Source organism: Mycteria americana, chromosome 2 (assembly GCF_035582795.1).
Source record: "Mycteria americana isolate JAX WOST 10 ecotype Jacksonville Zoo and Gardens chromosome 2, USCA_MyAme_1.0, whole genome shotgun sequence".
Lineage (NCBI taxonomy): Eukaryota > Metazoa > Chordata > Aves > Ciconiiformes > Ciconiidae > Mycteria > Mycteria americana.
The window spans coordinates 12,644,177-12,659,134 of NC_134366.1; the positions used below are offsets into that span (position 1 = coordinate 12,644,177).

A 14,958-nucleotide genomic window follows, 5' to 3' on the forward strand; every position below is an offset into this window, starting at 1 on the left:
TGCCCTGCTATGCTGGGGAATGAAACCCATGGGACAGTCCACGTGGGTCCGGCACTGACTTCTTCAACATGAGCAAGCAAAGGGCTGCAGGGCCAGCAAGCTGGTGGGGCTCCCTGTGAGCTGTTGGGCTCAATTTCATCTTGGAACCAAATCTTCACAAGGAGGGGGACGGGGAAATCTCTTTCTAGACAATTGTCACTGTTAGCGTATATATCCTTTGACAGTGGGCGCTTCTGAAAGGCTTCGGAGGCTTTGGTAACACCAGTGATCTCTCTGAGGACTGGCAGAGGGAAATCATCTCAAGGCACCAGGTGATGATCATACAATAATGCATGTTAAACCTTTGTGTGGATGGTGTCGTTTGGACTCAGGGTGACTTTAGTCTGCTGTAGCTGAATACTGATAGTTTAAAGCAAGAATAAACCAAGGCCACTCTACCAATGAAGAAGAAATCTGCAAAGATGTACTGACCTTTTGTTCATCACTTTAGTTTTCTCAAGCAGCTTTATACAGCAAGTCCCATGCAGTCTGAGTTTGCAAAAAGGTATTTAATTTTTATTAAGACAGACCTTTGAGAGTAACCTGGAAGAATCAAATTAGAGATGGACCCAGTTCACTCTTCTTCCAGGATAAGACTGTGTCTCTGTATGGCTTCTTCTACATGACTGGGCACATCCACCTCTCCAGATGTGTGTGATTCCTACAATGCATCAAATCCAAACCGAATAAGAATGCGTTGTCTGTAAATCTACAGTAGGTGTGTATAAAAATACATACTAGCATTTTGGAGCACATTGAAATTGATTGCTAAGCCACAGTGCAAAATGATCAACAAACAGTGAAAGAACAATTTTACTTGGCATTTTATTCACTTAACAGAAACATTCACTTATCAGGTATCACTGAAGTGCAATTTACAGAACTTAGCAGCAAATTCACATATGTAAATTCAGATTTATTTTCTTTTGTTGTCTTTTTTGTTTCTTTTTTTTACAAATATTACAAATGTACATCCATTAGTACAGTATTGCCATTCACTCATGCGTGTTATGTACAGAATCTTCACTAAAGAATTACTACTGAGCAAGTTTTCCTTTGCTTCAGGCAACGCTGCGTGTAGGTCATGTGTGCTTCTGGGATGTGGTCCCATCACACTCTATCGCTGCACGTAATGAGAAGAAGTAGACATTTAAGGTCATGTTCCACCCTAGTGCAAGCAGGTGCAACTCCATTGCCTTCAATGAGATCCGCTGATGCCCACTTGCAGTGGGGACTCAGTTTGGTCCCCACTACTAAATTCATTCTGGCAGCTGAATCCAGGATTGCATTTATGTATTTCTTGCAACAAAGGATAATTCAATCCCGCCACACTTTTCTTTTTGTCCTTAAAAATAACCAGGCATGGTGTTTTGTCACAGTAGCTGCAACACCAGCCTGCGGAGCTATGTGCATTAGTTGAGCCGATGTCATGCCAGGGCTGGAGGAGGGTGGTGAGGGCAGGGAGATGTAGGGAGGAGCCTTGAGGTCTCTTGTGTGCTAGGTAAAGACTAACTTGGAGTGGAAAAGTAGAAGACGCTGCTTCCCCCTGCCCTGTGGATGTCTGCATGAGAAACCTCATCCTCCTCTCTGGTTGCCCTGTGGTTTCTCTCCCTCGGTGGGAGCAGATGGAGCCCCTGGGACCACCACTGCCAGTGTCACCCACAGCTTCTCCCGCACCTCCGGTCGTGGGCCTGATCCCCACCCACCCGCTGCCCCTCTGGGCACCTTTGCTGCCCAGAACACACTGGAGGTCTGTACCAGTGACAGCTGTGTTAGAGGATGGGACTGTGTGGAGGTACCGGGAAGCTCCAGAAGGTGCCAAAATATTCTGAATGTTAATCAGAAGAGCTGACAAAGTGGTCAAAATATTGACAAAGTGGTTACCACAAAATGCTTCCATTATTGAAATGTCTCAGGTTTTGTTTTGTTGTTGTTGTTTTTTTTTTTTTTTTAACTATTTCTACTCTAAGGATTTTTTTTTTAAAATATTTTTGGTAGTTAATATGGAATGTATTATTTTGCTGAAAAGGTTTCTGGAAGGGGAGAGCTTTGTTTTATCTAATTTAAAAATTCTAGTTTATCACAATTGTTTTTATACAAGACACTATAGATACATCTTGCAGTTTATAATCTAAAAATAAAATCTCATCAAAATACTGTAGCTATTCTATTGTGGGCATCAATAAACAATGTATTTACTGTATATGGCTCTCCAAACATGATAAACCCTATACAAAGAGCATCTATCTTTATTGATAGGAACAGTTTCCCGTGTAAAGGAAATTACATGGAAAAATATGAGCCTTGTGTTGTTTGAAAAGTAACTCAGCTTGACAGTTCTGAGAAAATACCAAGACAATTATCACAAATCAGTAGCAGCATGTTATATACAGATTTAAAGAGAATCACAGGAATAAAAAGAAAACAGTAGTTATATACCCGCAAATCCTGTCATTTAAAAAACCAAAACCTGAAAGAAATATACAGGGCATTTGAAGGTTGGTTCTGCAGTGGGACTATCAAAGCTCAGTTCTCCCATCACTGTATCTATCTTCTGCATTCTGATGAAGTTTGGGATGGTTCAAAGATGAGGTTATATCAGACCCAGCCACAGTTTTAAAGAAAATATTTAACTGTTGGGTGCTACTCACCTCCTAACTGAAACAAAACCACCTGCTTTTCAAACTGCAGATGAACATGAATAATAAGAATACCAATACTTGGCATTTACACAGAGCTAGAATCTGAAAGCTCTTACATTGAGTAAGCCTGTAGTTGCATCTGCTGCACTTATGTCAATTGGACGACGTGGGGAGGTAAAACTCACTGCAAGAGTGACAGAATCTGGCTTACACTGTTGCATATGACCAGAGCACTTTGTTCCTGCCACGTTCCTTAGATGTGAAGCAGGTAAGTATTATTATCCCCATTTGATAGATGGAGAAACTGAGGCAGGAAAGAGCCAAGCATCAAATATGCTTTCTCGTTTGGGATGTCTTAGTCGTGGCTACCCAACCCACCGATTTTTCAGATGTACGGAGCATCCTGAGCTCACACCCACTTAATTTAGAGCCGTGGATCCTCGCAGGCTTCGAAATCTGAGGCTCTGGGTCCTGGCTCCAGCCTGCCTGATTTTAGGCAGCTACCTGAAGCTTCAGAGCTGGTCTTCACCAGCAGCCCCTGCAGAGCGGTGCACCTCCACAGGCAGCGCAGGTTTGCATTGCCCTCTTGAAGAGCATCTGCATCCCGGCTGGTGTCTAAAGGGCACGGGTGACGAACTGGGCCTGGATAATTAAAATTTGCAGTGTGCAAAACTTGTGGCCAGATTTGAAGATTTGGTGGGAAGTGGTTTGTCCGAGGCGTCGGAGGGAGCAAGGGAATCCTGACGCCCGGCTTTGTGCTCAGAGCAAGCAGTGGAAAATGGAGTTTAAAAATGCTGCGTATCTTTGAGGTCCAAATTCTTTCTCACACATTTAGGCAGCTAACAGGATGTTTTTTGCATAGAGGTTAGACATGGATGATTATGGATGCTCTGAGACCTGCTGTCATGCCGTGTGCCTGGGGTGCTTCCGTCTTTGCTCACTATTTTCCATTATTCAGTGATGACTCTTGCACTGATTGTGTGAGGGAAAACAAACTCTATTTTGGATCAGACAGGTGGCCTGCTAACGCCTCAAATCAATAATAACTAAGAGCAATAAACAGTGAAAAGCAGAATCTTTGTGGGGGTGGCATTATAATTTGCCAGGTGCATTCTTGGGAAGGGATCATGGAAAAGCAGTTTTCTAAAGTCAAGTTCAGTGCATCAGACACATTTCTATTTACGTATTTCCAATACAGAATTAAAAGCAAATATTCCCATGAAGGTTGCTATTAAATCTCAAACTGCTTCGATGCTCTCGGCTCACGCATCCTGCCTAGCCTTCTCTCCAGCTGATTTGATCCGGTCATGTAGCAAAGGTGTCAAGTGATTTATACAGTTAGTAGGAACTGATCTTGCTCTGGGGGTTTCTTTACCCAGGTGCCCAGACCGGCTTTCTGAAACGCTTTAAACAGCTGCTGCTTGACGGACTGGTACGTCTGAGCCACCAGCTTTGCCTCGCTGTACACTGATGGCATGTCTCCATGGCTTGGTATTCGTGTGCTCAGCTGCAGAACAAAAATCAGAGAAGGGGAAAAAAATAAAATAATAATAAAAAAAATCAACCAACGAGCCAAAAGAGACAGGAGGCTTCAGTAGCTGTATAATCGTCCTGTCTACATTTCATAAGCAACAAACAAACGATCACTGTGCTTTGTGTGTTTGCTTTTGGTTTAACAACAAAAAAGCAGGGAAGCAATTAATGCTTGTGACATGGTTTTGAGCCACTGCAAAGAAGAATGGGGTAAACAGCTTTGCCTTGGAGTGGGCATAGACAGTAGCAAACCTTGCTGTGTTTTACAAAGGCAAAAACCCACTTCTCAGTTAAGATGATTTTTAGGAAAAAAAAGGGAAAAAATCCTTTCTGGGGATCTTTAAAGAATGTGCTCGGTTTAGCCCAGGAAGCAGAGCAGCTCAGTGCTTCCCAGTAATGCCAAGGGACACAAGAAGGAGGGTCCCCTCCCACACTCTCCCCTTTTCCCTCTTTAATGTGTTATCGTAAGAGATGCTGTGAAACCTGCCCAGGACAGGGCAGAAACCGGGCGTCAAGATTCGTGCTGGTGCAGGAAAATCAAGCGCTCTGCCAGGACACCGGAGCCGCCCACCGGGAGCTGCCTCGGGAGACAGCAACGCGTCCCCTGCCCCTCGTCACCTGGAGCACACACGTGGGAGCAAGCACCCTTCGCTTTGCATAGGGACTAAATAAACGACCTCCTCGGACCTGCCCAAGTCTTAACAGTGCGGAACCAGCAGTGAGGCTCTGACAATATAGGAAAGAAACCGAAGTCTGGAAAATGCCTTAGAGCAAGCAGACGGGTGAAAGCCCAATGCTTACAAGCCAGGGAAATAGCACCCTGTAGGAAAAAGCACCCTCACAACATGACCTTGGAGACCAAACACCACTGTTTTCCTTCTCTCTAAAAAGGAGAGATGCTGAAAGACAAATTAAAGGAAAACGCGAATGCACAGCCTGAAATGAGCTGCTCTGGTCCAGCTGGCGCCGGCACACCACGGGGTGTAGTGGCCCAGCTGGCAAGGGAGGGTCATGCTGCTGGCCCGGGCACCAATGGGCCACAGGCTGGCCTGGCCGGCGGTGGGTGCCCTCCAGCTGCCCCTTTGTTACCTGGAGGTGGAGACCGATGACATTATGAAACGCTTTGTTTTGTCAAAAGCAAAGTGCCCTGCTCAGCCATGAGTTACTCCCTCCTGTTCACCCCAATCCCATCCCCGGTGCCAGCCAGGTGCGGTCCAGCTCTCCCAGCCATAGTCCTGGCCATAGCCTGCTCCGGGGCCCAACTTGTTCCAGGGTTTTTTCCCATGAGGATCCCTCCTTTTTGGGGGCAGCAGGAGTGCTTCTCACCCCTCTTCCCATGCCTATTTCTGCTATGCAAGAAAAAGGCTGGGACCTGTGCCACGGAACAGTGACTGAGCCCTGGGCATGAAGCCCAGGCTGGTCCCTTCTTCTCCCCCCAGGCTCAGGGTCCCTGCTTGGACAGGTCATGCCACTGCCTGGGCTGGGATGAGTCCCACCAGCCTCCTTCCCTGGGGTCTCCTGCAGAGCAGAACAACCCCTTTGGGCTTGTCCTCATACCTCCCCACCCTGCGTGTCCCTTTGCCTTCCCGAATGACTTTATTGATGGAAGTGGCTCCAGGCTTCCCTGCCATCACTCTGCCTTGTTCTTTTCCACTCGTTTCCCAATAGTAAAAAGGTTTTGGCACTTAATAAAATAATTTTTCCTCGTCCTTGTCTTCTCCCACTCTACATGGACTGCAGGACAATTCTTGACAAGCCTCCTTATAGCAAATTAATGTTCTAGCAGTGAAAGTAGGTGGGCTGAAGAGACACTGCATTTTCCCTGCTGCTCCTCCTGGAAGTGGTGGGGTCAGGCTCACCACCTTGGTATCTGTGTCCTTCTCTCCCCCAGCACGTCCTTGAAGGGTTAGGCAAGAGGAGAAATGGTGACTCCAGAACCAGGAATAATGAGAAGAAAATTTCCTTATTCCACATCAAGCTTCTTCCTACATGTCCTACATCACTGTGTTCCACCCTGTAGTTTTGGCCATCCATCTGTCCTGCCACTGTCTCCTGTCTGTGGGAAGTAAAGTGAAGTGTGAGGGCGTTGATTTCTGTGCCGTTTCAAATAAGGGGAGTCCATGGCCATCTTCCCTAGAGAAAGCAGGGCTGTCAAGGGGTGGTGGCCATTTTAATTAAGTACAACCTGTAGTTTAATGCCATTAAATTGTACTGCTGCTGAGTGTAAAGAAATTGGAGAGCCTTCAGCACCTGGCCACTCACCCTGTAAGGAGCAGCTGTATCATTGTATGGATTTATCAGCACATCTGGGAGAGTGGGGAAGAGGAGGGGAGTGGGCAATCCATAGCACCTGCTTCAGTCAGCTAACTTGGGTGACATTGGGAGCGGTTTATGTTGGGAGTCTAAATCCCTGTGGAACGATGAAGTGAGGTAGATGCCTCCAAGGCAATGAGAAATACTTCCCTCAGACCTCTAAGACTTAGTGAGTTGAATACTGCCCTTAGAATCAAAGGGATACGTGGGGTGAGATGCATAAAAAATTACCCAGTTGTGATTGTATGGAGACTTAACACTCTCGGCTTTTGAGTGCTCATCTGAGCATGGCTCCATTGCCAAGGACAGCCAGAACACCCATCTCCCCTCCAAACCCACCTGGGTTTCTGCCCTTGGCTTTCTCTGGACTCTCAACTCCCATAGCTGACCCCACAGGTTCTTGGCTCCTGATGCTCTCCCAGGTCCTACCAGGAGGGACACAGGACACCTGTGGAGCCTGCAGCTTCATCATGAGATTGCTAAAACAGGGCTGACTCCAGGGTAAGGACTAGCCCACCTAGGGCTGGTGGCAGCGTCCTGTCAGCATTCCAGACCTACCTTGCCATGAAGCTTTGCCCACCGAGTGAAGAACATGTGCTTGCAGAGCCGTGAGGGACTCCCACAGGTCCTCTTCCCCGTCGTGGCATTGATAACCTCCAGGTCGGTGTTCCCCACAATCCAGTTCACACTGAAGCTGGGAGATTTTCCGGGCTGCCGAGCATCAGCGTGGCTAACCCCTGGCAGGAAAGAAGGACACCAGTAACATCCAGCGCTCAAAACCTTCAGAGGCTGCTAACGTGTGGTGGGTCATTGTGGCACATGAAACCTCCTTGAGTGAACATGCTGACATCGTGCACTGTACATGCTGTTGTCACCATCAATTAAATGTTACCAGTCCGAGTACCTTAGAGAGACATAATTTAGCAATTCCTATAGATCTTTTTCCACCTTGCAGGCAAACTTCTGGTTAGCCTGAGGAAAGCCATTAGATTGTAGCGTGCGGTATTGACAGCAGTGGTATGGTTGCTGAGTGAAATCGTTCAGAAAGGCTTTAATGGGATAACTGGTCTTTAAAAGGAACTAAGCAGAAAAGTGCTTTTGCCATGACTTCCTCCAGGTGAGCCTTCCATGGTCCAGAGTATTTATCTGCTATTAACTGCTGGGGCCTTTGCTGTGGCAGGAACTCTGGATTGTAGAGGGTACAAACAGGGGATAAGAAAATACAAAACATACATTTCATCATCACAGAGAGTTTATTAGATCCAAGTTAATAATGATCTTGTAGACATCACAGAGCTACACAGAAAACTCTTTCTCCCCACCTTGTGTCTGCCTGCAAGATTCCCACCCTGTATGGATGCGACAATCTCTTCAAGAGCTGGTTAGTGTCCTAATGGCAATATTTTGGATAACTTTAAGTAAGTGGAATGTGTCTTATTTAATTTTAGATAGCTACAATGAAGATGTTTTCAGTCACCTGGTGTGACTGCATGACCTTTGTGTCATTCACCTGGCCAGTTTTGGACATCTGAATCACATACTGGAGTGCACTGCCTACATGGAAAGACATGGACCTGTTGGAGCAGGTCCAGAGGAGGGCCACAAAAATGATCAGAGGGATGGAACACCTCTCCTGTGAAGAAAGGCTGGGAGAGTTGGGGTTGTTCAGCCTGGAGAAGAGAAGGCTCCAGGGAGACCTTATTGCAGCCTTTCAGCACTTAAAGGGGCCTTACAAGAAAGGTGGGGACAAACTTTTTAATAGGGCCTGTTGTGATAGGACAAGGGGTAATGGTTTTAAACTGAAAAAGGGTGGATTCAGACTAGATATAAGGAAGAAATTTTTTACAATGAGGGTGGTGAGGCACTGGCACAGGTTGCCCAGAGGGGTGGTAGATGCCCCATTCCTGGAAGCATTCAAGGTCAGGTTGGATGGGGCTCTGAGCAACCTGATCTAGTTGAAGATGTCCCTGCTCATTGCAGGGGGACTGGACTAGATGACCTTTAAAGGTCCCTTCCAACCCAAACTATTCCATGATTCTATGATTCTGTGATTCTGTGATTCTGTGATTCTGTGATTCTATGATTGACTGTATGGGTGAGATCTACCTTGGCTCTAAATGCAGATCAAGGCTGCAAGGTCAGTGTGGGTGTGTACATGAGAGATAGTTATTTTTAATCAGGTTAATTCCTGTCTCTTCTTAGCCATTTAATGTAGTTCAACCTTTCCATGACTCCTGTAGCTTTCTCATTTCTTGCACCTGAAACCAGGGAAGGATTAGTCTTTGCAAGGAAATCAGAGGAATAAAGGAAGTGGTTGGTTTATTTTCCAGCACAGGATAAATGCAACGAAGTGAGCTCTGCCTTGCCCTGCTCATTAGTGCTTTTGGGAGCAAAGAATCAACACTGGGAGCTTCCAAGGCTGGAAAAGACAGAGTGACCTGAAGCAATTTGAATACTTTGGAAAACATGGGCATTGGATGATGTGTCTGGATCCAGCTGTTAAGTCCCTCTCTACTAATTTGCTGTGTGGGCCACTAGCCTGCAAACCTGGACAACGAAAGCCACTGTGGAGAGCAGGCAGGTGGGGACCGTGCTGGTGGGCAGGGGCTGCGTGGCATGGCCACCCCGGCACAGGCCAGTGCCAGGGCTGGATCTCTGTTTCCAAATGGCAGCTCCCGCTGGAACCGCTGCCTGTAGCAGCTCCAGCAACAGCTCATGGTTTGCACAGCTTGATGGGGACTGCTTTCATTGCTGCTGGGTGGACGGCAACAGAGAAATGTCCTTTATATTTTCCGCTGAAGGGTTTCAAAGAACTTTTGCAGAGAGGGAGAAGTACTGATACGGGCTGTTCAGAGAGGAGGTGATTAAAGAAGAGAGATCAAACCCCGTCCTTTCCAAAGTGCCCCTTCTTGCACACCATAAGCATCTGCTGATCTCAGGCAGAATGGTAGGAGATGGGAGCGGGTGGGAACCTGGCATCCATCGCTGCATTTAAACATGCTGAGCTTGGTAAGACCCTGAAGGAGACCGGGGAGAGGTGGAGGGCTGTGCAGGGTCAGCTGTGGCAGAGACGCTGCCTCCTGCCTGGGCCCTCTCAGCATCATGGGGAGCAATGTTGGTGAGGGACGTGCTCCCTCTGCTCCTTCCAGTGTGGTCCCCTCTGCCCTGGGAGGGAGCTGCAAGAGCCAGATGGGACTGGGCACACAAACACAAAGGTGGCCATTTGTGCTGGTTTTGGCTGGGATAGAGTTAATTTTCTTCACAGTAGCTAGTATGGGGCTATGTTTTGGATTTGTGCTGAAAACAGTGTTGATAACACAGGGGTGTTTTAGCTGTCACTGAGCAGTGCTTACACAGCGTCAAGGCCTTTTCTGCTTCTCACCCCACCCCACCAGCGAGGAGGCTGGGGCTGCACAAGAAGCTGGGAGGGGACACGGCTGGGACAGCTGACCCCAACTGGCCAAAGGGACATTCCATACCATATGGCGTCATGGTCAGCATAGAAAGCTGGGGGAAGAAGAAGGAAGGGCAGGAAGTTCGGAGTGATGGTGTTTGTCTTCCCAAGTAACCATTATGTGTGATGGAGCCCTGCTTTCCTGGAGATGGCTGAACACCTGCTTGCCCATGGGAAGGAGTGAATGAATTCCTTGTTTTGCTTTGCTGGTGTGCATGGCTTTCACTTTACCTATTAAACTGTCTTTATCTCAACCCATGAGTTTTATCACTTTCACCTTTCTCATTCTCTGCCCCATCCCACCGGTGGGGAGTGAGTGAGTGGCTGGGTGGGGCTCAGATGCTGGATGGGGTTAAACCACGACACCATTGAAGGGAAAAAATTATACGGCACAACCACTTTGCATCGGTGGCAAAGCTGGAATTGCAGAAATCATCTCAGTCACTGGGACTGAACTCGCTACCATGTGTAGAAGAGAATTACAGCTAAGTCATAACCTCACCCAGGATTTGTAAACACAGTCATGTCGTATTAATACCTCTTTCAATTTTTCCCCCCCCTGAGATAACAGATCAGTCTGCATCTAAAACTCAAGTTCACCTAGGCAACAGGATATAAACTGAGCTTGAAAATCAGATAGCTCTCTGGCACTATTCAAACACCTCTATACAGAACAAGATGCAAACAGATCAAAATCAGCTGTTTGACACTATGCACCACTCTCTGTTGAGATAGCACCCAAAAGCTTAGAGGACTTGAGTGCCAAAAGACACAATAGCAAACACTTTGCTGTGCAAAGTTGCCACAGGCCACTAAATAAATAAAAATGTTGTGAAAACACTGACTGGAGGAAAAGAAGGAGAGGCTGCACGGAGGACAGAGCAGGCTGGGGGTGCCCATCGGCTGCGGGCTGTACACCCCTGCCCAGCCTGGCACCTCCCTCTGCTCTTGGTGGACTACTGTGAGAGCCAGGATCTTGCCCCAGTGCCTGGAAAACCCTTCGTGCTGGTTTGGCTTTCATGCTTTCTCTTCCCAGCTATCATATATAAGTACACATATTTAGGTAAAGTAGAAGATATTTTCACATCATTTTCTGAATGCAACAGAAGAGGCTTTAAAGAAAAAAACATGAGACTCATGACAGATGCAAATACAGACCCTAGATATATTCTCTGATTGTTGTTTTGATCCTTTTTAAACACTTTTTAAAAGTTTTTCTTTTGACAAATAATTGTTCTGATTTTATTTGAAAGGTAACACCCAAATAATCATCTGGATCATTTTCCCTCCCTTATGTAAAACATCCTCCTTAAAACTAACACAACAAAGAGTACAACAGGAGAACATAGAAACTGGAAGGAAAAGAAAAGTCTTTGTACAAATAATATGAACTTGAGTATTGTGGGATATGAACTGAAATCTGTCTTCATTCTCCTCTCTCTCCTAGCAAAACCTCATGCCTCTTCACGATACCCTTTAGAATGGCCTCAATCTTAAGAGAACAGGAAATAAAAATGACACAGGGCTTTTCTTTCTTCTAAAAAATACACCCAAGAGTAGTCCCGGTGAATGAGTGGATTTCCATCTGGCTGGGACTGGTGTGAGTGGAAAACCTCACTGATTATTCTTCTGTGGCCAAGGAGTTATCTGAGGATATCTCATCACACATCATGACTCTCCTAACCATTGAAATGTTTGTACCTCTATGATCAAGTGACAAAATAATTGGCATCCTTATAATTGAAGGACTCCTGCAATTTGAAATCCCTGGCTGGCCTGATCTCTGAGACGAGTGTGGGAGGTGGAGTTGCCTGGCTGAGATTGCTGAGGTTGGGTCTCTAATGCATTCGCTATGGCTTTTGCTAGGTGCCCATCTCCTTAGTCACTGGATATGCTGTGGGCACAGTTTTCCAGGTAAGAGAAATGCAGCACAAGCCTCAGTGATGTAAGTTTTAAGCACTGTTTGCTCCCTGGGATTTGTGGTGGGGGGAAGATCACAAATAATGGCTTTAGAGACAAAAACAATGTAGACAGAGAGAGACAGATTCCTCCCACTGCTTTTCCTGGGCTGAAGAAAACCTACAAACACAACCAAAAGCAAAGTGAAAGCTTTTCCAAACAGAAGTCTCCGGGAAGGAGGAAGCCAGCCATGAAACATGCAGATACTTGAAGTGACACAAGGGCCGCTCTGATGCATTTCTAACTCCCTTGAAATCTCTGGCAATGACTCTTGGACATAAATATACACTTGGGCCAAGTATGAGCAATTACTTTTACTCTGCAAGGCCAACCCAGAAAAGCAATAGCTGTTCTGTGGTTAAATCTTTTAATAAATCACTTATTGTGTTTTCAGTCCTTCAGCAGTTCAAGTGGGTTTCCCTGTACATCCTGCGGACACAGTGAAAGTGGGTGTGATTTTGATCTGAATGTATGGGTGGACTTACAATGAGTTAGGGCTGGCACAGGATGAGATCAGCTTCCCCAGTGGGAGATGCAGAGGCTTTTGGCAGCCAGGGGTGTGTTGCCAAAATAACAGCTAGGTTCGGGAAATGGGGCGATTTTTCCTGTCCAGGTGCGAGTCCTTTCCTCCCTCCACAATGTGGCGTGAGAAGGAAGAGGGGGCTGAGTCATGCCCGTGCTGGACCAGCGCAGGAGGGACAGGAGGGGACATAGGGTGGAGGAGCAGTGTGGAGCACAGTTTCCTGCGTACCTGCATTGCACAGTCTCTGGCTAGCTGCACTGAAGAGTTAAAAAATGGAGATAAGCTGTTCAAATAAGGATAAGCCTTTTGACCTACTCACCTCATAACATGTACACGCACATTACACTTGCCGGATATACTAAGCCGCACAGAACCTGAGAATTTCCCCAGTGGCTAAAGTATCACTTCTGCCTCAGCCAAACTAATTTTGTCATAAGGACACATTAGAAAAAAAAAAGAAATAGACAAGAGATAAAACAGCACTCCCCTGACTGAGGAACCTAGAGGACTTTGAAAGGCAATGGTGTACTCCACTAAAGCATCCTGACCTCCCAACTCTGTAACCCTGACATCGTATTGGTGTCTCAGGGAACCCTCCTGAAGAACAATTACCAGAGTCTAAGAGTAAAATAAGGGTCTATCCCTGTGCAGAACTGGTGGCCCTTAGCACTCACATGCCTCACGAGGATCTCAAGGCATCCAAGACTTTGTGGGATTTTGCTGGGATGAGGCCGGAAAGCTGCTACCTGGCTGGGGGTTAAGGAAGAGGGATTCAGGGGGATGGAGAAGAAAGGACCAGAGACCTGGGGTAGGGACAGGGGCTGGGAAGGAGAAGTGGTGGCAGTGAGAGTAGCCCAAAAGATAGCTGGAAACCACGGAGATGCTCACGCGACAGGCAGCAGCCTCGTCAGAAGGCAGCAATGCCTCCCTGAGGTCTGCTGAGCAGGCAGGGTCTCCTGCATGAACGACCAGCCCTTTTCTTATGGCCATCTGCTCCAAACACGATGGCTAGCAAGTGGTGAAGGAGCAGGGGCTGTGAGTAAGGGGCACTGGTGGCAGGGCTGCACGCATGGCGCCAGAGACGCGAGGGCTGGTTCTCCTGACTCCGCACATTCGTGTGTTCTCTGGGTGAGGGAGAGCAGGACAGGAGAGAGTTAAACCTAAAATTTACTGAAAACCTCCTCCCTGGTTTTTAGAAATCTTTTACTTAGTTGTACACTTTATTCCACTTTAAGCATTCTTTGTACAGTGTTTGTTTTCCTACTCAGCTTATATCCACTACTGATTCTTTTCATGGTCACTGCATACGAAAAAGGAACTGGATTTAAAAGCATCAGTTTCTTCATTCTATAGATTCATACTCTGCAGGAAAAAAAGAAGGCATGAGCTAATGGTTTACTTACAAACAAGTAAGCTTTCCTGTTGGTGACCAGCACAATTAGTGATGGGGGAAGGGATCATTTGTCTTGCAGGCAGGTGTTTGCTTACCACTGAGAAGCAGCTGATTGCGCCGGTATGAAGCTGGCAGCTGACCAATGTCTTCTATTCTATGGCTCATTACCCGGGAAAGGTGACCAGTGTGATAGAGGCTTCCCACGATGATGCTGTGCAAGTACATGGGTTCGATGAAGGAGCTGAGGAGAGCACCTTGGAGCCCAAGGATGTTCCATCTGGAAAAGAAATTCAGGAGCAATAAAACACATGGGTGGAGGAATGGCCACAAGAGAACTTCCCTGGGAAAATCAGCAAAGGCCAGCACGTGGGTTGGAGGGATGAGGGGTGAAACTATTCCTGTCTCTGTCCTATGATGCGTGAAGCACTGCGCTGTTGGGTTATTATATACCTGTGGACTGACTCCCCTTCTACGATGGTTGTAGATTACTGTGATGCCACTGACTTAAGGGACATATTTCTGTCTTGTGTTATTGCAAACAGAGGCTTCCTGTTGAGAGCTGTTCTTCATAAAAGCATTTTGTGTTTGATGAACGTTCATTTAGCATTCTTTAGCAGGATTTCATTTTTTTTTCTGCATCTATAATTTTACTCTTGCAATGGCAGAGCTAAAATGAGTGTTTTTGTTATTGTACCTTTATTTACCCTTTGTCATACATTACTGCCATCCCCTAGCTATACAGCCAAGATAACATGTGACTTGGGTGTCCAAAATTCCAACAAATTTGTTGTGAATAATTTTCGAAAGCCTCACAGGCTGACATTTCCTTGCACAAATGATCATGCAGGTATGAAGACATCCATAAGAACCAAATCCTGGTCCTGAAGAGCTACCCTTTTAGGCAATTTATTTGTAATTAATAGTTTGACCCGCTCCAAAGTGTTCAGCGTGATTGATATGTCTCACCCTGTTGCTGTCTTAAAGGTGCAACAGAGTGGTGGTGGAAACCTCGGGGCCTTCAATCTGTTAATGACTGTGGGCTCCATACTACCGCTGTTGGATTAGTTGCCAGAACTGTTCTGCATTTGCATATTCTCTGAAT

At 46.5% G+C, this 14,958-nt stretch overlaps 1 protein-coding gene across 2 annotated transcripts in view; it reads right to left on the bottom strand.

The window, feature by feature from the left end:
- Positions 1-571: 571 nt before the first annotated feature.
- The window catches only part of ADARB2 (adenosine deaminase RNA specific B2 (inactive)), a 325,628-nt gene continuing 311,241 nt past the window's right edge, over positions 572-14,958 (bottom strand). The window contains exons 8-10 of one of the 2 annotated variants that reach the window (XM_075492432.1): positions 13,952-14,133; positions 7,086-7,264; positions 572-700 (exon numbers count right to left, since the gene is read on the bottom strand). In XM_075492432.1, the coding sequence (XP_075348547.1) occupies positions 614-700; positions 7,086-7,264; positions 13,952-14,133 (448 nt within the window). In that variant the 3' untranslated portion in view covers positions 572-613. Of the gene's footprint in view, positions 701-845; positions 4,189-7,085; positions 7,265-13,951; positions 14,134-14,958 lie in introns of those variants that run through there. The other variant, XM_075492431.1, reaches the window with a different exon arrangement.